Source organism: Seriola lalandi, unplaced genomic scaffold (assembly GCF_002814215.2).
Source record: "Seriola lalandi dorsalis isolate HSWRI2012SDOR001 ecotype SW California unplaced genomic scaffold, Sedor1 jcf7180002054371, whole genome shotgun sequence".
In the NCBI taxonomy this organism is placed as follows: Eukaryota; Metazoa; Chordata; class Actinopteri; order Carangiformes; family Carangidae; genus Seriola; species Seriola lalandi.
Genome location: NW_019524924.1, coordinates 140,569 through 164,459, shown reverse-complemented (window position 1 = coordinate 164,459; position 23,891 = coordinate 140,569). Strand labels below are relative to the sequence as shown.

The 23,891-nt window shown below is 43.9% G+C and overlaps 1 protein-coding gene across 2 annotated transcripts in view; it reads left to right on the top strand.

Annotated features, from left to right (window-relative positions):
- Positions 1–23,891, top strand: part of nav3 (neuron navigator 3) — a 206,237-nt gene that overhangs the window by 57,294 nt on the left and 125,052 nt on the right. For both annotated transcript variants that reach the window (XM_087174682.1, XM_023408709.1), the window contains exons 2-3: positions 5,918–6,035; positions 8,605–8,657. In XM_087174682.1, the coding sequence (XP_087030808.1) occupies positions 5,918–6,035; positions 8,605–8,657 (171 nt within the window). The remainder of the gene's footprint in view (positions 1–5,917; positions 6,036–8,604; positions 8,658–23,891) is intronic.

Below are 23,891 nucleotides of genomic sequence, written 5' to 3'. Positions count from 1 at the left end.
GGACCCGTTGCAGGAGCGGCAGCTGTGCCAACCGAAGGTTTTGGAGCCACAGAGGAGACGTCACTCCTGGCTAGCCTGTTTCAAACAGCATTACACAGCTGAATGTCCTCCAAGTGATTGTGTATATGCTCAAACCTCTTTGAATCCAATCCTTTATTTATTAGACAACATTGGAATGATGCCCTGATTAAAGAGCCCATACATTAACAGTCATTCAGCTGAAGCACATTAATACAGTCAGTCCCGCATAGTTGAAGTTCCTCTCTGCCCCATCTGCTCGCACTCCAGTATCTAATTTTTCTCCTTTTACCCGGCTCCCCCCGGAGGCCGTGCTGCACCACTGCAGGCTCTGCCAATAATACCTGCGTAGCTGTAGTCACTGCATTGTGATCAGGACTGTTGAAGGCAGTTTATCTGCTCCAGGGTAAGAGCTGGCTGTTTGTTAGCGGCTTTCGGGATGCGTGACACTGAGGGGACAGATCTGCAGAGCGGGTAGCGAGGAAGAGGAGAGAGATACTTCATGTGCCATCTATAAGGATAACATCAGCAGAGAGACTGGACTTCTGCTGATTGATGCTGGCTGCCGAAAGAAAGAGGAAGGAGGGTGTGCGAGGGGAGGGGGGGGGGGCTCAGTATGTGTGTTGCTTGTGTATGAGTAGCAGGGGAATGTGTGGATTGAATGTGCATGTGTGTGCGTGTGTGTGTGTGTGTGTGTGTGTGTTGTCTCATCCAGCCTGTGTGTGAGTGAGTGAGTGTGTGTGTGTGTGTGTGTGTGTGTGTGTGTGTGTGTGTGTGTGTGTGTGTGTGTGAGTGTTTGTGTGTCTCTATGATGTCAGTAGTCTCAGTCAGCAGCACTGAAGGTGGCGTTGTTGCTGATGTTTCAGCCTCTGTCGCTGCGCCGGCTTCAGCTTCCCAAAGCGATTGGGATTCAGAGAGGAGAGGCTAACGAGTGCAGGAGGCTGACAGGCTCAACTCCGAGCGCCGCTGAGGAAGTCATGAAGTGAGTGGATCAGTGAGTCGGCACTCACGCAGAGACAGGAGACAGGCTTCTGGAAAAATGCTGCTTTGATGTTTGTGCTATGTCAGAAAGAGAGGAGAGAGGAGACGAGGGGGATGAGAGGGTGAGGGAGGGTGATGGAGGTCCCAAATCAGAACCCCGGACATCTTCAATCTCCAGCGTGTTTCATTCTCACCTCTTTGTCTCCAAACTTGAAGCCGCTGCCGTTATTCTGAGTCTTCATTGCTTTTTTTGTCTCCTCTCATCTTTGCCTCTCTTCGTCTCAGCTCTGTTGCAGTTTATTTTTTCCTTTGCAATGTCTCGAACTGATCTGCTGACAAAGGAGTTCTTAAAGTGTCCAAATCTGGATCTGGAGCAGCTTTTATTGAGCCATGCGTTAACCGTTTCCTGTTGCAGGTGGCAGACCCTTCCTGCAGCTGTTTTACCTCTATGTTTCATGTTTTGGCAGATTTTTCTGTAGTTTAGAGTTATTTTTTAATCCCATTTCTCTGTTAAACAAATCAATAGTTCAGACACAGTTTTACGCTTGGACAGTTTATGCAGCAATAAAGTAACCAAAGGATGGTTTTGGCTGGAAACTCTAATTATGTTCCTGTGGAAGTGCTAAAAAAGTGTTCGCCAGCGCGACGGCTCTCGCTTCCACAAGTCGACATATTTTAGTTTAAAAGTGAATTTTGGAGCACAGGCTGTTCCACAGTGGACAGGTTGGTGCAAAAACAAATACTGGTGTTGATATTCTGAGCAGTCACAAAGACCGGGGGTTTCTCCAAAACCAAAACGTCCGTGCAGCCGTGCATTTCAGGAGACGTGAACAGGGACTGAATCACTTGGAAAAAGAAGCGGCAGTGGAAGTTTAAGGTTCACCTGCTGCTGCACAGTGGAGTTAATGAAGTAGCTGGAAGTAACTTTTTCATTTGACCTCCAGGTTGCATAGATAATATATAGTGTATGTCTCCGTGTAAGATCTGTGTTTTTTCAGCTATTTTAACCATAAATTCACTCACACAAGCCGAATCCATCCACTGGGTATTGCACCCTCCACCCTCCTATCTTCACTTCCTCTTCCCCAGGTGTTGAGGAAGTGATTGACAGGCCTCTCTGCGTGCGTGTGTGTGTGTGTTTTTATGCACCTATTTATATCTGCATTTTCAATCTTGAGCCTTTAAACACCTGAATGGAAGTGCTAGAGAATCAGCACCGCCAGCTGTCAGTCTCCATGAACCGACTTATACCACGGTAGTGGGTTGAAACCTGCATTAATTAGCATTTTGTTATAATTTCAGATAAGATTGGTTGAAACTGTTACTTACAGGAAAGTTCAGTCACGCTCTCTCTGCTACAGTTTATCTGCAGAAGCATAAATCCTCTGTCCTTGCTCTCTCTTGAAGGGAGGGGAGGAGAGAAAGAGGGAGATGTATGGCGGGGGGGGGGGGGGGGGGGGGGTAGTGGGGTGGCAGCTGCTGAACAGTGTAACAGATCAAACCTTCCTCTTCCTCCCCCTCCTTCTCCTTCTCCTCTTCATCCCAAGTCTCTGATTAACTCAGCTTGTGTTCAAGCCTTGCTGGACTTTGCTGCAGCCTGATGCGAATGTAGTTGTCAGCAGGAGCCACACACACACATACATACATACACACACACACACAGACACACACACTCTTATTCTCTCTTTCACTCACACTTTCTCTCCTTCTGCACTCTCCTGCTCTCCTGTTTGTTTACTTGCCCCCTGATGGGATGTGGTTTGCATTTGCGGTGCGTGTGATTTTTGTGTCCGTCTGTCTTCAGTGAGCGCCTGTGTGTGTGGGTGGGTGTGTGTGCTTGTGTTTGTGTTCATTTGTGTGCGTACGCTTTGTTTTGCAAGCAGGTTTTTTAGTGGATGTGTATTTGCCTTTGTGTGTGTCTTTTTTTTTTTTTTTTTTTCCCTATGACGGCTCTCATTTTTTCGGGTTTGCCGCTTTACGACTTCTCATCATGGAGAAAGTCGCTGAAGCAAACCACAACAGATACAAAGTTCTGAGAGGCGGCGTCTTTAAAGGAGCAAACGACCCGCTTCCAAGAAAAAGCAAAAAAAAAAAAAGCGGGAGAGAAATGCTTTTAATTGAGAGTGGTGTGTGAGGTAAACGAGGGGAAAAGGGGATTATTTCATCATGAGGAGGTTTTATGAGGGAATTCCTCTGGAAATGTCGACCATTCGAGGCGGTGAGAAGCTTTTTTCTGTTTACAGAAAGTTCCTCTGCAGAGTCAGAGCTCTGTCTCAGTAGTTTGACTGACTGGACGCACAGTGAAGATGCAACACAAGACAAAATACATCAGCACTTTAAATCTGAACTTTATATCTGAGCTACTGTTTGATCCGTTTTAAGTGGTAGACCCCCCCACCTCCCCTCCCCACCATTCGAAGTCATTCGTGGTGCTCAGGCCTTTATTGTTTTTAATGTGGAGATAACAAGAAAAGTTTCAGGCAGCAGTGTCTTTATATGTGCTGGTTGGTATAGATTTTCTATTTTTTTTTTTTTTTTTTTTTTGGGTTCCTGAATCTCAATTCGAGCATAGCAGGAAGAAAAATGTTTCTCCATGCCTGTCTGTAGAAATCTGTATCAAACGCACCCTCCACACAGTGGGAGCCACCGGAGATCTTTTTTAGTTCCTGTTTCTCAGGTGCTGGAAGGAAATCTTCAGAAAGTTGCATGAGTTGAGAGAAGATGCGATATGGGTAAAGTTAGAAAACTGCTTTCTAGGATGGAGGACGGACCTTTTCCTTTTGTAGCTTCTTCGATCGTCCTATTTATACATTTATTTATTTATTTTTTAAACGGTGTCTTTGACTAAACGTGAGCTGTCATGTGGCCAAGAGCTCGGAGGCCAAATGTGATTCACGTCTTTCGTCTTCGGAGCAGCAGCTGCCGACGTCGGTCTGTCGCCTGACGGACAAAGCGTCAGTTGGCTTATGGGCTCTAATGAAAGACAAAGCGGCTGTTAAGAGGTTTAGGTGACAATACAGAAGATTAGGCGACATGTTGCTCTTCCGGTTTGAGACATAGATGGGAAAGTGAATCCATCTGTTGCAGCAAATGTCCTCATCAGAACACGATGTATAATAAATGACTGAAAGCTTCTTTTAAGATTGTTCTTTGAGGTCAAATCATTTCTCGTCTATTTATTAAGATCTGTTTCAGTTCTTTAAAGAGCTCTGTAATTAAATGTGTGGCGTTTTCGTTTCTAAATATTCTTACAAGTAAAAAAAAAGAAGACTTGGATTAAATGTCCAGCAGTCAGCTGACAGTTTGTGTATTGTCTTTCATTTGGGTGCTGTACAGTGTTTGCACAGTGGAGGCCGTCATATTAACATCTATCTATCACAATGTTTGCCGAGATCATTTACAAATCCCACAGAGAAAGATCATAAACAGTGCGGATCTCTGCGCGGTCCCGACGGCCAGAGCTTGATGAAATATTTGTGTTTGTGTAGCGGAGATGTGCGGGGAGCCCGAAGTGTGTGGACGGCGCTCCCTGGCAGCACATTCACCACTCCACTGTAGAGAGGGGAGAGAGAGAGAGGGGCAGAGCAGTGTGTCGTTGGTTCAGGCAGCATGGAGCGGGACGTCAGTGAAAGGTCAGCGGCGGCTGTGGAGCTGCAGTACAGGAGCCTGCAGGGGCCAAGCCACAAACTCCTTTTCACTATTCAGTCTATATGTTGTGTGACCTTCTCTTTGCTTGTTATGTTTCTTGATGGCGTCTGTAAAGTGCTTTATGTCAGTCATGTTTGTTAAGTAAGTGCAATTTTGGGAGTTTTTTCAAAGTTTTTTAAGTTTAAGCACCAAAGTCATCTTTGTTCTGAGTTTAACTTCCTGTATTAATGAGCCTATCCTGTTCTGGCATGCACTTGAGTTGCACTGCTCAATAAATACAATGCTATATTGGATAGAAAATGTTAAGTGACAAGGATTTCTGTCAGAAACCAATATTGTTTGCAAACAGCTTGACTTGTCCTTCATGCCAATGAGAAGATATAAACATCAGGAAGTGGTGTTAAGTCATGTGACTTAATCTTTGCCTCTGCACGTCATGACTCCTTTAGTGCGGAAACTGAAACGTTACTGATCAGTTACCTTTCATCCAGTTTTGCCATTTCTCTACAGAGAAAGGAGCTATTTGTAAGTTTTGCTATTGCTACGTGGCCAACGTTAGCATTAACAGCTGTTTACATACCGGTCTAGAAGAAAACTTGCAAATTAAACATCAACCTTCATTCTTTCACTCACTAAGAGCTGTCTGTAGCAGTGGAAAGAACCACCAGTGCTAACTCATGTCTCTATCACGTCTTTTCTTCTACTGAAGTTAGCATGCTAACCAGCTAGCCCCGGCCCGTCTCATCACTTTCTGATAGCAACTCACTGTAGCCTCCAATCTGCCCTGAAGACGTAGCGCTGCTCAGAGGACGTGTTATAACCTCTTGTATTATAAATGCAACAGTGGTTGAAGCTCTTGTCAAGTGACAATCACCACAAACTTCTTCCAGCAAGAAACCATGTTCAGCAGCAGAGAAAACTTACAAATAGCCCCTTTAATTCTCATAGAAGTTCCTCAACTTAAACTTGACTTCTGTAACTTGACAATATGAGTATGACATCATCCAAATCAACTTTTGACCAGAGAGTTCATGATCAGATCCTATGATTATCTACAACTTTTGTTCACTTAAAACTTTATGACACTGAACACAGACGATTCTGGTGTCTGGTCTAACGAATGGGCCGATGTACCAAAATCCGTGAAAACTCCCAGTGTTTGTCACACACACACACACACACACACACACACACACACACACGCACACACCTCCTCTGTGTCTGTGTTTCTTAAACACACACTGACAGAGTGTCTGTTCTGTCTCTGCAGATTTACACAGACTGGGCCAATCACTACCTGGCCAAGTCCGGCTGCCCGCGCCTCATCAAGGACCTGAGTCAGGACATCACGGATGGAGTCCTGCTGGCACAGATCATCCAAATCATAGGTCAGTATCCGAACACACACACACACACACACACACACACACACACACACACACACACACACACACACGTATACACACACACACACACACTTGTCCCGAGAGTCAGCAGGACACACACCGACTTGTGTTAGTATGTTGTGTCACTGACTAACAGAACTAACAGTAGATTGTTTTACTTCAGATATAACTAAATATTTAAAAAAGATTATTAATGATGCGCAGATAAATAAATCCATGTGTTATCAGCCGTATTAAAACACTGTGTGTTTGTGTATAATTCATTCTGTCTGGTAGATGAAGCGACCACCCACACACACACACACACACATACACACACACATGCGCGCTGTGCTGTTTGGTCTTTGTTGTGGTGGGTTGGAGGGAAGCAGTGCCTCACTGTGATATTTGGGCCAAGTCACAGCAGCTCTCCCTTGTTTTGGGTGCTGGGCGAGCTGCTGCAGCAGAGATCTGTGACTGCCACTCCGGGGTGCAGAGGCATGTGTCTCCCGTTGGAGCCTACAGAGTCTTCACTTCTGTCTGCCTCTCTTTCTTTCTCTCCCCTTTCATGTCTCCGTGTCACTCGTCTTTATCTCTCTGTCTCTGGTGCTCTCCCTTTCCTTCTCACTCCCTAACAGTTGAACTTTTTCTAGGGCTCTCTCTCTCTCTTTGTCTCTCACCCCTCATGTCTTTTATTTAACACACTACAGATGACTTTTTTCAACAAAGAGTAGTGCAGTAATCACATTACAGTCTCAGTAACACAGGGGGCAGCCTTTTGCTGGATGGGCGTTTGTCCTGTGGACAGACGGGTCAGGGATTGAGGCAGATGGAGAAATATACCTTCCAATTTTGTTTAAGATACCCGCTGCATCCTCCGAGCTGGCTACTCTAGTAACCCTAACCAGAAAACCAGCAGCATGTGCACGTGAATCTGTTTTTACGGTTCACATGTACAGTCTGTGAGGTCATAAATTTTGGGCTGCATACAGATTGGCCATATGGACCCTTGCAGGCCTGGGCAGATGATGGAAATTTATGCCAAGTGGACTCTGGAAGCCACACACATGTGGAAAGTATAATTTGGGCTTTAGTGGGTTTTTTTTTTTCAAATGCCTAAAATGACCTATGTTTACATTTAAGGACCTGTTGTTGTCGTTGCTGTATGACAGTTGGCAAAGGCAAAAGTAGCCTGTTGGGGAGGATGGATTTGTCATTTCCGTTTTCCCAGCAGAAGGTTTTATAACTAAACCTAATTAAACCTTAACCTTAGAGGTGGTATTTTGGAAGATGCTGGCAAATAATATATGTATACTAAATATAGTTCCTCGAGCGCCATATCTGGAAACATTTGTATGTGTTGTGTTAGAAGGCATTGACAAATTCTGAAATGTATTTTGCCATTTAGTGAGATACAGACCTAATGGACTAATTGTTCAGTGCTTTATTCTTCCAACACTCACCTGGTTTTGTTCAGGTTTAAATGGTGTGTGGCCCCCGAGGCGTCACTGTGAGGACTTCAGTGCTACGTGCAGTGACTGTAGAGAGGCTCTGAGCCTCTCTTCTGATTGGCTGATTGTTTTCTGAGTGATCCAATAAAAAATATATATAAAATTTCAGGTAAACATTCAGAGAAACCAAGTCCTGCAAGGTAGGATGGTGGGTCCAGGTGGGCGGGGCTTTGGCCGTGGCTGAGAGCAGTGACTGCTTTGTTGTGACATCACAAAGTTACAGAAGTCCTGACGGCAGGTTTTAAGGCTCAGTTTCTGAATACAGGCTGTGTGTATTTCTCTGTGGACTGAGGCTTTGATACTTTCACTGTTTTAATATAGAACCTAGACCTGATCTATAATCAAACAACACATGGACATCTACCTTTAGACTATATGGGACCTTTAATAATTAAGCAACTTCATTTTTCAAGTAACTTGCCCAAATTGGCTGTTATGCAATTACTCTGTCTTTCGGACACATTTCTCTCACATATTCTTTTTCTTCTTCTCACATCTACTGTCTTTGCACTCTCTCTCTCTCTCTCTTTCTTTCTTTGCGTCTACATCCCTATTCTGAACTTTTATCTTTCTGGGACTCTCTCTCTCTCTCTGTTTGTCTCACTCATTTTCCCCTCAATTTCATAATCTGTCTTTCTCACTGATGCTGTCTCTCTCTTCATTTTTTTCCATCTAACTTCTTTTCTCTCTTGTTCTCTCTCCCTCTCTGTCTCTCTCTCTCACTCTCTCGCTCTCTCTTTCTCTCTGTTGGATTGAAACTTTACCCTCCCTGCTCGCCCAAACAGACAATGAGGCCAAGCAGGCCTGTCAGTAATTCTCTGGCGGCAGCTGACGAATTAGGCAGCTTTGCTTCCCAGACCTCTCCTGCGTCGCTCTGCACCTCAACACACACCCTCGCACACAGACACACCAACAGTCACACGCTCATGCGCACACACACATGCACCACTCTCTTTTGCTGGATTTGTGCACCTGAACTCAAACGTCGCTGGACGTCGCGATGATGAAGTTCAGGATGGGACGACAGTAAAAATCACATTTCTTCATTTCCTTTCTCACAGCGAATGAGAAGGTGGAGGATATCAATGGCAGCCCCAGGAGCCAGTCACAAATGGTGAGTGTTTCAACTTTTATTTTCAACCTCATCCATCCTTTACTGCAACTGTTGCATGAGAGCAAATTATGTTTATGAGGAATATTTATCCGAAGCACTGGCTTTTAACTGCGCTGCTGCGAAGCTGTGACGAAGGTTTTTCTATTAAATCTAACAGAGTAAAATAAACTGTAAAAGACTTGAGGCGTTACAGGCAGCTGAAGTTTAGGTGATGCTCTCAACAGCACATCCCTTTAACATTACCACACAAACCTAGGACTGAAAATGTAGGATAACTAACAATTTACTACTGCTCTACATGTCAAAGAGAAATATTGTGCTCTTTGGACTTTTGCATTTATTTGACAGCTGTAGTAACTAGTTACTTTTCAGATTAAAGATTTTACACGCTACGCTTATAAAAGAAGAATGCATTGTAAGAGATTTCACCAGTGGTCTCCTTTTGTCACATTCAGATGTCAGTGAGTTGTTGGCAGTTTCTACCACAGACTCATTTCCCCTCTCAGCTTCTCACATGCTTTCTTTTAAATTAACACTTTGAGGCCCAGAGTGCTCAAATTATCAGACGAATGCATTTGTGTGGCAGAATAAAATGTTTCCTTTCCAACCACATGAATCATCTCATGACCTTTCAGATTTGAGCAAAACTTCTCAATTATGTGTTAAATAGTTAAAATGAGCTTATTATTTCTTCTTATTAAAATGCATACTTACTTACTAATGTTACTTTTGATATTTTAAGTACATTTTTCTGATACTTATGTATTTAAGTAGGATTTTTAAATGGACATGCTTGAAATACTTGACATGAGTATTTTTACATTGTACTTGTACTTTTACTAAATAGTTCTTCCACCACCTGCCGTGCACCTTCACATGGGAACAACAACCTTAACGAAAAACCTCTGAGTGATTTCATTTTGATTGGTGGCAGTCAGCGTCGTCAGCAGGGTCTGAACCCGAAAGTGTGTTTCCAAGGTCACATCTCTCAAGCCAGTTGAAACTGATGATCTACAAATGCTTTAGTCTTTCAGTGTTAATCTCAGACCCTGACTTCAAGCAGCCAATAGCAGAAGTTCTGATGAAAGCCATTCACAAACCGTTACCGTCTTTACTACTCGAGATAGTGATGACTGGAGTAACCACATTGCCACTTGACCAAAAACGCAGCGGAGCCTTGAAAACTTCAAACTTGATTTACTATGCCTTTTTCAATAATCCGTATTTCTGGCTGCCATGTGGCTGAGTGATGCTGGCGGTGTCGTTTTTCCCTCTGTTAATGAGACGACGGGCTGTATAACTGCTGATTGTCGTCACTGTGAGATAATTACCCCTCACTTTAACTGGAGTTGACTAAGTGTTTATGCAGTGTTGGTTTGCCCTGGCATCTGCCGTCCTGCCATTAAAAGTGACTAAAGCTGTTTAGCTGCTTTGGCGCGTTTTTCTCAGTGAGACGCTGTGGGCGAGGAGTGTGTTTGGTCCTGACAGTGTGTGTTTTTTTGTCTGTCAGTCTTTGTGGCTCTTTGTCATCAGATGCTAGAGCTGTGTTGTTAGTTTGACTTCCAGTCAATGGGTTTGATAAAGTCTCTGGGTCCCATCACTGAAGTGAACCAGAATGTATTTCACAACTGGTTTCACGCGTTTTTTGTTTTTTTTCTCCTTCATGGTCCAGCTGTGGAGGAAGCAGACGGCAAACTCTGTTAAAAAAAAAAACAGCATTAAAGAACCAGGAAGGAAGAAAACGTTAAGGTCATGTGAACCCTTGTATCCCATAAAGTCTCTGTGTGGGTTCAGTGTGTGAAAAGCAGTTCTAGAAAGATAAACTCCTGCACATTTATTTATTTTTACTGTCACATAAAGTGATTCTGGTCCTGGAGTCCAGACTGAGGCACCGGTCACTCTGGGAGAGCTGCTGCAGCACCGCAAGCATGTGGCTCGATATGCCAGCGACCTTTGTGTGTGTGTGTGTGTGTGTGCACGCAGCTAGCTCTTTGTCTCCGTCGCTTACTAAGCCCATTGATCCAGCACCTGCTCTGACCACAGAGGGTCCGGCCAGCTTGGGAAAATGGAAGTTTGAGGAAGCACGGTCGCTTATAGTGTGGGCGCAGAGGGAAGGAAGCATCTGACACACAAACACACACACACACACACACACACACACACACACACACACACACACGACATCCACAAAGACTAGCCAGTGAGCAGGGCCACTGTTCAGAATAGTCAAGGTTTATAGGATAAAGAAACAGTTTGCTGAAGCCACGTGGAGTTTGAGGGTATTTGAGAAAAAGTAACCACCAGCTGAAACTAAAACAGTTGCAGAACTCATGCCTACTGTAAATAAATCTAATAAACCATTTAATCCAGTGATATTGCAGTTAGCTACATAGAACAGAGGGCAAAAGGTGCTTTCACACCAAACCTGTTTGGTATATTTTAGTGTGCTTTGTTTGGGCTGGTGCAAAAGCTGTCAATCAAACTGTACAAGCCACCTGAAAAAGAGGGTTTCAGTCTGACTCCAGTACATTTCATTTGTGGTATGAAAGCATCCAGACTAACCTCAGTGTTTCATGGTAGGAGATATATGATTTTTTTTTCATGAAGCCATCTGTGTGAACTGTCAAGAAAGCGATCTAATTATGTGGACGTATATAATTATGGAAGTCATTTGGTAACCATGGTAACACCTGTACCCATCTGCACAGGAGTGCAGATTTTCCTTAATCAATAGGAATTTGAAAAGCAGTTAGTGATGGAGTGTAGTGACGACACAGTAACTATCTCTGTCACCTCTGTTTCCGTCATTATCGTTTTTATTTATAAACTGGTAAAGCTCATAATCGATTATTTCTCAGTGAATTCTGTGACACCAGAGAAGAAGAATAACCAAATAAGGTTACATAAACTGCAGCATGACTTGCTGTGAGCAAGCAGCAACCTCCAGGGCTCCAAAAGTGAGTCAATTCCCATAGACTCCCCTGTTAAAAAGCCCAACTTTACAGCAGAAACGAACATGTTTTCGTTGTTAAGGTTGTGGCCACTGGGGTGGTCACATGCTTGCCACAGGCCGGCGTGAACTGAAATCTGCACACACACACACCCCCCCCCTTTGATAATTTTTGCCCATTAGCAGGGAGTTAGGCAGAGTCAGACGCTGCCAAGATGGCAACAGTGGAGCGGCTCACTCTGAGCTTCAAAACCGCTCTTCAGAAACCTGTGGGTGATGTCACAGAGTCTACGTCCATCTTTATTTGCAGTCTATGACTGCCAGTCACCACTGTTGATGCAGAATGACAGTTACCTTTCAGTCCTTGTGTTTTTATGCTTGCAGTAGTTTCATTTGTAAAGTCAGTGTGAACATGAACGCGGTCAGAGCTAAAAAAAAAAAAACGATGAGGTATATATTTTTTTTTCCATAACTGGACCAAATGAACCAAACCCCCCTTAGGGATCAAGGTGATGACACATGAACATATACAGTATGGCTGTGCAGAACTATTTGGTTTGGCTTGTTTGTCCCATGAGCTCGAACCCTGATATCAATCTGAAAGAAAAACCGGAGCTATTTTTTAACTGTTGGCTGCATATTTACAAGACGAGCTGTGAATGTTGGAAACCTGCCACTGGCCACCTTGCACCTGGAGCTTGAACGACTTGGCCAGAGACATCACAGTAGCAACAGCTGTCAGTGCAGGGGCAGATGAGTCTGATTTACTTCCTCTGCACAGATTTTCCCCCCCATTTGGGATGTGAAATCATGATCCAGGAGTCACAAGCCTGTTTCTCTAACTGGTGGGCCCGCTGCTGGTCCGGTGAGTGGACCGAGGCCAACTGAGCAGCTGCTGGAAGCGCAGGAGCAGAGACCCGCACGGCACCAGCATCTGCGATCCTCTCAGCTAATCGAAATACATAATACGCTCTTTTTCCCCTAAAGCCGCGCTCACAATGCGAGAGATCCACACGCCAGTTGAAAGCGATCATTTCCTGTCGAGCTAATCTAACGGACGGTCAGTAAGTGTAATGGCCAAGATTTGCCGACAACAGCCAATACAAGCACTTTTTTTCAAATAGTTATTGTGATTCATGAAGAAAATGCTCCGGTTGCATCCATCAGTGGAGGGAATGGAGAGATTTAAAGTACGTTCTGTTTATTTTTGATGCCTGATCAGATCAAGATACTTAATCTCCAAACTTCCTGTCAACCTTTCGTACTCAGCCAGGTAGCCTCGCCAAGGAAGTGATTACAGTTGGCTCCTGAATAACTATCCCTCATAATTATAAGGCTGAAGGGTATCGCCTCTGACCGCCCCAAGGGCTCATGGGAAAGCGCGCCAAAGCACGGTGGAATTATGAATTAATGACCCCTGTTTCCCAGGTCTCCCTCCTCTACTTGCTCCAATTTGCTCTCATCAAGAACAATATGTAAAAGAGTCTGACCTGTGACCTCCTCACTGTTACAGTGTGTAATAAAAGGCTGCATTTATACTGCGCAGGTATCCTCCATTAATGCTAAAAGGTCACATTATGGCGATCCGATAGCTGAGTGGTTGTGGCGCACACCATGTTGGTGCCAATTCCCTGAACAGCTAGTCCCAGGATCCATTCCCATCTGGTTTGACTCTTTGCTGCATGTCGTTCCCCTACACTCTCTCCCTGTATTTCCTGTTAACCTTCACTGTCCTATCAAATTAAAACACCCAAAAAAAAAAATGCTGTCCCATAACTTTTCTTAGACTCAAAATAATGCAATAAAACAGCAGTTACACTTACACTTACATCCTTTAAGTAATAGGTTGTTGATCCTCTCTTAGATCCCTTAAATCCCTGGTCTTACTGCTTTTAATACTGCGGACACATTCCTTTTTTTTCCTTTTTTTCCCCTGTACTTACAGTTTGTCTTGAGAATAGAGTGAGAGCGCAGCAATCTAAAACAAAATGTCAGAGCTCCCATGCGGCCGTATCTGTTCTATGCAGTAGTTTCTTGCAATGGAAGGATAAGTATTTTTCTTCAGCATTTCTCGTTGGCCAGTGAAAACATCTACATTTTAAATGCAAATAATGTTCCTCACATCCGAGGCCCAGTGGTCAGAATGGGCGAAATTGCAAACACGCTCATTTTTTGGTTTGGAATGGTTTTGGGTTGGATTTATTTGTGTAGGAACAAATGATTGCTGGGGAATTTGTTTATGAAATTTGGGGGCGGAGCCGGTCGACAGAGCTGTGCCCCTCCGACCACATATTTGGTCCCGGAAGGAATCATCCGCAACCGCTGTGTGCAGGAAAGTGAAGATGATGAGAACGAGGAGTGACAGGAGCTGGGGACAAGGGGCTTTCAACCCAGTGGAGATTTGAGTTCGGTTCTGTTTCTTTCCACTGTGTTTAATCGGTTCCCTTCACTGTTTTTCAGCTTCGTGATAATAGATAAGAGGAGAGATGGAAAATGCACGACACGCTCTTTAGTTTGTCTTCTCAGTTCGGTTTTTAATGTGCTCTCCCATCACATCTCTCACTGTGGTCCTCTGTTATAGATTTACTTCTCATTTTAATATTACGGGTAAAAGTGCTCATGATGTAGAACTATAAATGCATTCTGTGGATTAAGGATTTCACACTGTGTTTGTGTGAATCTATCAAACGTCTCAGTCACCTCACTCTGCAATCCCTCTCCCATGTAAAACCTCACGCCCTCTGACGGTGCACTTTCTCCTAAGTGCGCAGACATCTGAAGGAATTAGATGCAGGTTTTTGAATCGAGTCGCACCCCCCACCCCACCCCCCACCCCATTTCTCAGAAGAATTGTGCTCAAAACACGAGAGCGGCAGGTGGGGGACGGCAGAAGAGGCCCATTCAGCAGAAAATGGTAAAGCCTCGCTACACTAATCCTCATTATAGACAGACATCATTAGCAAACCACAGAGCACTTCCCTGCAATACGGATGACTGTGCAGTTTCACTGTTCAATGTGTGTGCGTGCGTGTGTGTGTATGTGTTTAGTTTGTAGCAACCTCATCAAAGGATTTCAGGGAAAAAACAAACACTTGTCAAAGTCTTACATGATGCAGAGATGTGTCAGCAGAAGGCTGCGCAGGTTGAGGTAGGAGAGATTACATCAAATCACCGACTTTAAAGTCAAATCTCTCCTGCTGCTTTTTATTTGTGGTCTTATATTCTAACGTGTGTCATGGATCATGTTTGGATCGACGTTTGTGAAATATTACTGCGCTACATTTTAAATGGAGAACTAGTTGATGTTACCCTGCACTGTTGAAGGAGCAGACCACAGCAATGCAAGGACAATGTCTCACTGTTGTGATTTTTTTTTTTTTTCAGCACATAAAAGATCATTTCTGCATCATTAGTAATTGATTGAAGAGATTTTAGGAAACATTTCAGGAGAAGGAAGATTTTTTTTTTTTTTTTAAAGCTATTTTTTGTCTGTACTGTGATAGTTGCAGTGAGAGAGAGAGAGACAGGAAAGTCGTGGAGAGAGAGAGAGAGGGGACGACATGCAGCAAAGGGCCATGGGTTGGATTCGAACCCAGGCGGCTGCAGAAGGGACTAAGCCTAGAGAAGGAAGACATTTTAGAGAGGAAAATATACATTAGTGCTGAGGATATTCTGTGTGCAACTTTACTCACTATCTGTTCGTAGTATTTGACATGCGGTTGTGTGAGGTAGTTATTTATAGTCAGCACGCTCTCAGTTTAGAGGAGCAGCAGGAGCACTGGTACATCAGCTGAGTGACGAGCTGCTGTGGACGGAGCCGTCCGCACAAACACGTTTTAAACACTTTAAGTAAGTAACAGAAGAAGAATAAGTGTTGTTTTGTTTTGAAGAGTTTCACCACTTTATTTTACCTTCAAACAGCCCGTCGCTTTGGAACTATACAGTTTGTGAACCGCTGAACTACTGTATCCCTACGCACAAGTGTGCTGTATTACTCCGCAGCTCAGCTGTTCCAGTCAGAGAGAGCTAAGTGTAGGTGCACTTGGAATACAGTAGTTCAACGGTTGTTTCACGGCAAGATAAAGCTGGTTCTCTAAACTGGGAGCGCACTGATACACTGACTATGAATAAGTGCCTCACACAACCCCTCGTCAAACAACATGAACTATCACTTTGAGCTTCTGGGGAACTGCTGGGTTATGTGGTGCATTATATTCTCTGAACATATCATTCAGACCTTTAGCAAACAAATCTTTAACACAGAGTCCAGAGGAAATGACTCACAACTGTCAGTGTTTGTAGCTCCTCTCTCTGGTGACTAACATGCACCATTGTCGGCTCAGGCTTGAAATACATTATGTTAAATGCACTGAAACGATTTGATGGTGTGTCTGCGCTGCAGATGGGCGGCCGTGTCTCACACAGTCCGTGCTTTGTTTCTGAACCAAACTTTCAAACAAAGCAACAAGCTAAACTAGAGTACCTGCGAATCCGAAACCGAAGCACGCCACACGGTGACGGGAACGCTCACTGGTGCGTGTTCTGTGGTGCTGCAGCTGCTTCAACAAATAGTTCCACATAGTCAGTTAAAGCAGACTGTTCCGTATTTTGGCCTCAAAGCAGGTCTGGAAGGGGTGTGCTGCCTTTGAGGCCTAATTGAGTCTAGGGTTTCTTGGAGGCTATAAAAGGCCACTAGTCTCATCTGGGCCCCATCTGTTGGCAGCCTGCACACCAGCCAGACAAGAGGACAAACAGCTTGAGCCACTCAGCAGTATCATCTTCACCGGCCCGACGCTCCCTTATTAATCTCTGCTTCCAACTGATCATCTTCCTTGTTTGATCCTCCGGGCCCGGGGCCCTGTGAGGCCAAACCAACTGGCATCTGCGTGATGCTTTTTCCTCAGGTCGTTGGTTCCATTACAGCAACCCTGGCTGTCAGGAGAATCACCTATTATGAGAGTCGGTTGGTCTAGAAATACACCGACAAATGGATGATGGGAAGTCGGGGCTTCAGAGAGCGGTCTGAAGAGGACAGAGGCAGATGGCCAGTTCAGACTGCTGAAACCGCAGCTATTCAGAGGATATAAGTCAATCTGTCCTCTCGTTCAGTGTGAATTGCCTCAATGGTGGAGAGGTGAGCTTGTGACCGGACGGCTCTGAGTTCAAATCCATTTTTAGGTGGAAAATCTGGCAAGTAAAAGAGAGAAATGTCCTCTCTGAAAAAAAGGCTGAAACAGCAAAAGCAGCAAAACACAAATTTAAACCTTGAGTTTTGTCCAAAACATTGATTTCCTTAAATGAAATTAGAGTCACATTCTGACACAAAACAGCAACTGTTTTTGTCAAACCCACTTTAGACTTTCTGCCAAACACCAGACCGCAGACAGGCAAAGTCTGATGGTGAACATAGAGGGGCATGTAGCAGCTAGAAACAGATATGCTATTGTTGATTTGCTTTATCATTTAATGTGAAACTATCAAAGCAGGATAAATAATAAACATAACAAAGGGGCAGCTTTGACATTATGATTGGAATATGGAGGTGGGATCCCGGAGAGATGTTTGTCCACTGCAAATGTCACATTATCGATGTGCACCATTTCAAAGCTAACGCTTGGTGTTCATCCTCTTTGTTTTTCATCCGCATATTGAAAAGCCTAAAATTCATAATGTATTTCTGATACAATTAGTCTTGTTTTCAACACAGTAAACAGACAAAGAAAAAGAAATCTCTGGTCAATATTTTCCATTATTAGTGCTCTAGGTGTTGAAAGGTGTGTGTGATGAAGCTGTGATGCCCCAAGTTGGGATGTCAAGGACCAGTACCAAGGGCTCGGACTGTGATCCAGTTTTTAACGTGTGGCTGCTCAAGTGCCTCAGCAGCTGTCGCACTAAAACTGGCTCTCACACTGTGTGAACATGACTCCCTTCGCTCTCTGACTCTTGTGAATTCTTCTTTGTGGTTCATCTTCTTCTTCTTTGTTCCTCCTAAACCACCAGTTTGTTTTTGTTTTTTCTTTATGAGGAAGAGGTGTGTGTGTATGTGTGTGTATGTATGTATGTGTGTGTGTGTGTGTGTGTGTGTGTGTGTGTGTGTGTGTGTGTGTGTGTGTGTGTGTGTGTGTGTGTGTTCTGGAGCACAGGTTGACCCTGTCATATGTTAGCCACTTCAGCGGGATGGACAGAGCACCGTGGGGCTTGTTACAGGCGCACTTGTAGCGCAATAGGAAGCTTTTAATCACTCATTATAACTGAACGACATCGGCAGATGTTCTGTTGAAGGAGCGGAGAGCTGGCTTGTTAAACTGGCTCAGTGAAGGACTCCTAACCTTTGATATAGCTCTGTGTGTTTGACTGCGACACACCAGCTGCAGCTTCTCTCTTGGCCGGTCCGAACGTTGCTTTATTCACTGCGAATGTGAAAATTTGGGAGCAGTAAAGAAAGCTGCCTCTTGCTTTATCCTTTGTTGCTCTTCCAAGGACTCGTCACCAGCTCATTCCACCACCAGGACACCTTCACTCGTGCTGTTACAGCAGCTTCCCACCTCCCTGCCCTGAGTGAACTCGAGCCCACCACCTCAGCCATCCATGCCAGCGATCGCTGAGCATCACAGAAACAGGCATGTAGTTGTAGTTTGAGCTGCTTCACAAAGGGAAAAAAAACAATTGTGTTTTGTTTGTTCAAAAAGTCAAAGGTCATGATGTTTTTAACTGCGTCCTCCCAAAAAGTGCAGTGAAAGCTGCATTAAGTCCATCACTCCAGCTTTACACTAAACTAAAGGAACAAAGGGGTTTGTCATCTTTTATATTTAAATGCATCTTTTCCAGTGAGCAGAGGACGACCACACACTGAGAAATGAGGTGAATATATGACATCGCAGGGCTCTGCTGAGGACTCACATTGATTTAAACTGAGAGAAAGTCATTATTAGAGCAGTTAAAACATTTGTTTGCTGACTACTTTTACTGATGAAGATTAAGGGAGATATTTACTGAGGGTTTGTGGGTCTTTTTTAGGTGCTAAATAGCCACGCTGTTGTTTCTCCTAAGAGACCACACGGAGGTTTGGCTCAGGCTAAAGGGAAAAGAGGCGGCGCCATGTTACTGCAGTTACTGTTTAGAGGTGCAAAACATGGGAGGCGGGGATGTAAATTAGCTGCTGAGCCTGATTTATCACCTCAGACTGACCAGTGCAGCAGAGGAAACTGCATCTGACGTTTAACAGCTGGGAAAAGCTGGTGTTAAAATCTGCCGCTCTGTTTTGTCGGACACCCATGGAGGGTGAGAGAGAGAGAGAGAGGGAAGCAGTGAGACAGTGAACATGCTCAACATGTGACTGTAATGGCCTGAAGACTACTGCAGCAGATTATGAAGATGCATTATAAAGCACTGTGCAGCCGCTCTCACACTATTTTACCTCCACATCCAATCCTGCTTATTTCTCCTGACTTGTAATGGCTCATAGCAGCTTCAGTCAGGTACGTTACGACTGTAGCAGCCAGTAATCCGCTAATAATACTCATCCCATCACTGACTTTGTTGAGCTGGGCTATTAGTCCATTGAACTAATATTTCCTCACATATAGCCCCGCCCCCTCTCTTGTGGGATGCATGCACATTTGCAGCTCCCAAACTTTCTTCTTTTAAATCAGTATCTCCAGTTCAGAAACAAATAAAAGGCTCATATACGCCATTGTTTTTCAGACGTGCAACACGTGTCAAAACACTGAAGTAAAAAAGAGCTGTGGCTGGTTTCATTCACATCTTGTGCCCTTAAATTGAAAAAAAAAAAAAAAAAATAGTGATGCAAAAGTGAAATAATCAGTCGACATCATGACTGAGTGTTTTCACCTTGACCTGCAGTGAACCAATGACAGTCTCATGAAAACAGATTCAGACAGCCAGGGTTTCATACGTCACAATCCTACGGAACCAATCCTGTCAACTTGTGGGGACGGGGGGGCGGTGCTAAATAAACCTGAAACCTTGTCAGTACAGAGACAGAGAGTTAGCATTAGCATAACCGATAACATTGTGCCAGTTACAAGCTAACAAACAACATAAACAAATAAAAGATGCTAACTACGCTAAACGTTCTGATCCGTCTGCTAGTCTCTGGTTCTGGTCTCAACAGACTCGTCATCTGAGTCTGGGTCTGACTGAGGCTCAAACATGTTTCCTCCTCTAACCATCTTCATACTCTCTGCTCTTTCACCTGTCCACCTGGAGCCAGCAGGTGGTGGGCGGGGTATTTTTTTTTCACTTTTTATATGTGAAAACCAAACAAAAGAGGATTTTTTACAGAGTTTAAAACATGTCTGGAGAGGAACTTTAAATCCTTCAAATCGACAAGAACTATATGACTGGTGGTTTCTGTCCATTTAGGAGACGGCCTCCAATGACATCACAGATGATTTTGTATTCATCATGTAATACAAAAACATAAATACAGTGGGGTCTAAAAGTCTGAGACCACTTTCCACATACTGTGTTTCAGCTTCTACATTTGCTCACATTAATTGAAGGCCCTGTCAATAGAAAATAGAAGTCACATTGAATCACAGCTCTTTGTACTTTACAGTCTACACTTTAATAAGAAGTCATAAGATGACATTACAAAGGACAGAAAAGGTTGCGAACCAGCAGTCAGCAGCAGGCCTGTGAAGACCTCTCTCCCCTTGCATCGGTCAGCAGCAGGTTATACAAACAGATGCCGTAGAGTCAGCAGCTTCACCTCACTGACCCTTTTGGGAGAAGCGGCCGCAGACAGGGTTTGACAGCCTGAATTTGCTGCCTGTCAGCAGTAATGCTCTCCATCATGACGGTGATGTTTACCTGTACTCGATAACAGGACTGCAACAGTGTGTACGTGTGAGAAAAGAGAGAGACAATAGCGAGACAAATCATGCAGCTCCAGATGGTGTCATCAAGAAATACTTAACATTGTCCTCTCGCACCTGAAAACATCATTTGTCCCTCTCTGCTACTTTGCTGTACTTCTGCTGTGAATATTAATGAGACCTCTGCATCTTCTTTCAGCCGTCAGTCATATATTTACTTACAGAGCCATTAGCTGAGATGAGGTTAACTGAGAGGAGGTTTGTAGATGCATCTCAGAACCTCTCAGCCCAGTTGTTTTTCATTTTACTTTAAAGGGAGACTCCATTAGCATGATAATCAGATTGCATTTCCATTCCATTTCACTTTGTTAATTCAGCCTTGTGTCGTATTATATTTGCTGTTTTCATGTTGGGACTTGACAAGGGTTTATTTGGGTTTTGTTTTGCCTGAACCAGTCAGTGGTGAGTGATGTATCGTACATGCTGATTTAACAGATGTTATTTCAGTGATTCAACTTGCACAGCTGTGTCAATCTCGTTCATGTCGCCATTTTTCTGTTGCTGTCTTGAATGAATGGAGCTATAGAGTCCCGCAGGAATGAGTCCTAAAATTTGTTGCATTTTGACACCTGCGGTTCCCTGGTCCTGAAGTCTGTGGGTTTTTTGAATGGAGTTTTGGTCTGTGGTTAACACAAGTTCATGATATTTTCACGGTTTATTCTACAACATAAGATACGTCAGTAAATACCCCAGTCGTGATTTCTTTAAGCTTTTATGTCTCTTATGAAAGGTTGGTTGCTAACAAGTGTGTAAATGAGACTATAGAGGTTGTCGGGGACGTTAAACGTCATCACACCGAACGTGGAAACCGATCTGCTCACCAGTCCACCTTTACAGCCTCGCTGTGATTACCAACTTTGTAAGAGGATAGGTTTTTGGAGATGAGATAAGTCCTAAGGCTATGTGTTGGAGGTTTAGTGGTGGTGAAGTCATGTGACCGTGGTGTAGTTAGTTTATAGCCTAACATAAGCTTTCTACTTCTGCTGGATGTATTTGGGCTTCGTCAGTGAGATAATCCCGCTGAACAAAACGTTTCTCTAACCAGGTGAAACAGCCGTCCGTGGTCACAACACCAGACTTATCTGAATTGCTGCATAAATTTGAGATGTGGGCAATTATTGTGCAACCAGTCTATCACTTGATTGATTTTACATGGAGGAGCTTATATGACATCACCTGGATAGGTGTGAAGAAAGACAGTATTGAGTTGTGTTATGGGAAGTGCAGGATCCAGTGGGTTTGGGACTGAAAGTCGGGGGATCTGCTTCAGTCTGTTTTGTCTTTTCTTCCTCATCTTTATGGAAATGCAAAACTTAACTGATGGACTGCACTTTTAATTGCACAGCATTACTGAAGAGGACGTCCATGATGACATTTGGTTGCTAGGATATTTGCAGTGACACATAGTCTATTGTTCTTATGTTGCTGATGTATAATTACACTTTATTATACTGTAGCTCAGGCTGAAATATGTCTAAAATGAAAAGGAAAAAAAACAAACTTGAAAACAGAGAAAGAAAACGTGGACAGACAAATGACAGAAGCAATTATTTCTTCATTTAGCAACTGTTTTTAGACCGCATCATTAACAGAGGTGATGGTAAGATCTGACTTGAGAAATGAAAAAGGATTTGAAGAGGTGAACCCAGAGATTGATGAGGTGACTTGTTTGTCTTGGCCATCCATGCCATCTTCATTTCACTCTCTCTCTCTCTCTCTCTCTCTCTCTCTCTCTCTCTCTCTCTCTCTCTCTTTACCACTCACTCACACACATGTGGACACACACACACACACACACACCCACCCTGTCTGTGCAGCAGATGCGCGAGGACACATGGAAGCTCTCCAAGTTATTTGATGCTGCAAACATCTGAAAACGAACCACCATACATAATTGAGACATCCACAGATATAGGCTCGTGTTGCCATGCAGATCCTGTTGATTATACATCACGTGTGTTTATGTGCTGAGCGAGCGAGCGAGTGAGCGCTGTAGCTCCTTTGAGACACAGGAATGTCACAGGCAGAGACATCCTTAAAGAAAATTATTGTTTTATTTACAAGAAAATGAGGTATGACGCGATGAAGCTCAGCTCAGAGCTTGTTTTGTCTCTGAAGCCCTCGGCTACTTGAATTGAATCATTGTAGTTTGGTTTTCTTTCACTAGAAAAAAGTTTTATGGCGTGTAGTTTCATAACATTTAGACTGCTATGAATGCAAACTTTGTCAGCCTGAGCAGGCCGGATGGAGCTGGATATATGAGGTGTAGTGTGAGGGTCAAACGCAACCTCTTTTTCTAAGTTTTTAGGTGCGACAGATCCTCAGCTATCAGCCGTGTGATGGATTTCGGTCAGGGTAAAGGGATTATGGGGGACTGCCACCATGATTAATACGGCATACAGCAGCTCCTCAGCCAATGTGTGATGAAAAAGTTTCTTTACTTTGGATTTTGACATGATGAGAAAAGATCCCTGGATTATTAGACAGGCTCCTTTAACCCAGCCTCCCCTCTGCCCATCAGCTGCTCTACACTCTGTCCCGTTTGATCTGTTTTGATTCATCCTCTGTCAGCAGCTGTCTGCTGTGGACACACTCAGAGTGATAGGGTGGGGTGAAAGAGGAATCAATGGACTGTTAGGGAGGAGCACAAGTGTCAGACCCTCAGTCTGAAGTGGGGGATGGGGGGTGTGGTACTGATGCAGAAATGACAGACAGTGAGAGAAGTGGTCTGTTTAATAGAAGGAACCCCGAGTGGTTTCAAATTCTGACTCTCTGAGCTGACGTGTCCTTCAGGTTTTGGTTCTCAAGGGCAAAAAAACATACAAATAATTCTGACCCTTGCAGAGGGATTTGTCTTTGTGTGCATGTAAACCTTAAGATTTCAAAGCTCAGTTGAGCTGAGCGGCAGCGATTAATAAAGTATATTCTATTCCCAGTCATGTGTCGGCCCAGCATGAGTGATGAGCTCTGCCTCATTAGGTTTCAAATGCCAAGAGGAATTGATAGGTACAAAAGGTGCGTATTCATCCTGCCATGTGGAAAAAAAAGCAAACTTTGATACGGAGGTGTCTGAGGCAAAACTAATTCTGTTAGCTTCAGCTGGTATTGATTCTGATCTGCAGGGAGGAGAGCTTAAAACGATGACACAGTGGTTTTGTACATGAAGGATTTCGGTTTGATTTGTTTTGATTCACCAGACTCATCACTAGACTTTGATTTCAGCCTTCAGCCAAATAAACGTCTAAAGAGATGCTGCAAAAGTGTTTTCTTTGAGGAACACACATAAAAACGCAGCCTGTAATGGCTGAACCCTACCCCACTGGTCATTTAGGTTCCAGCCACCAGTTCCACCATTGGAAAAGAAAGACAAGTCAATAGGAGTCA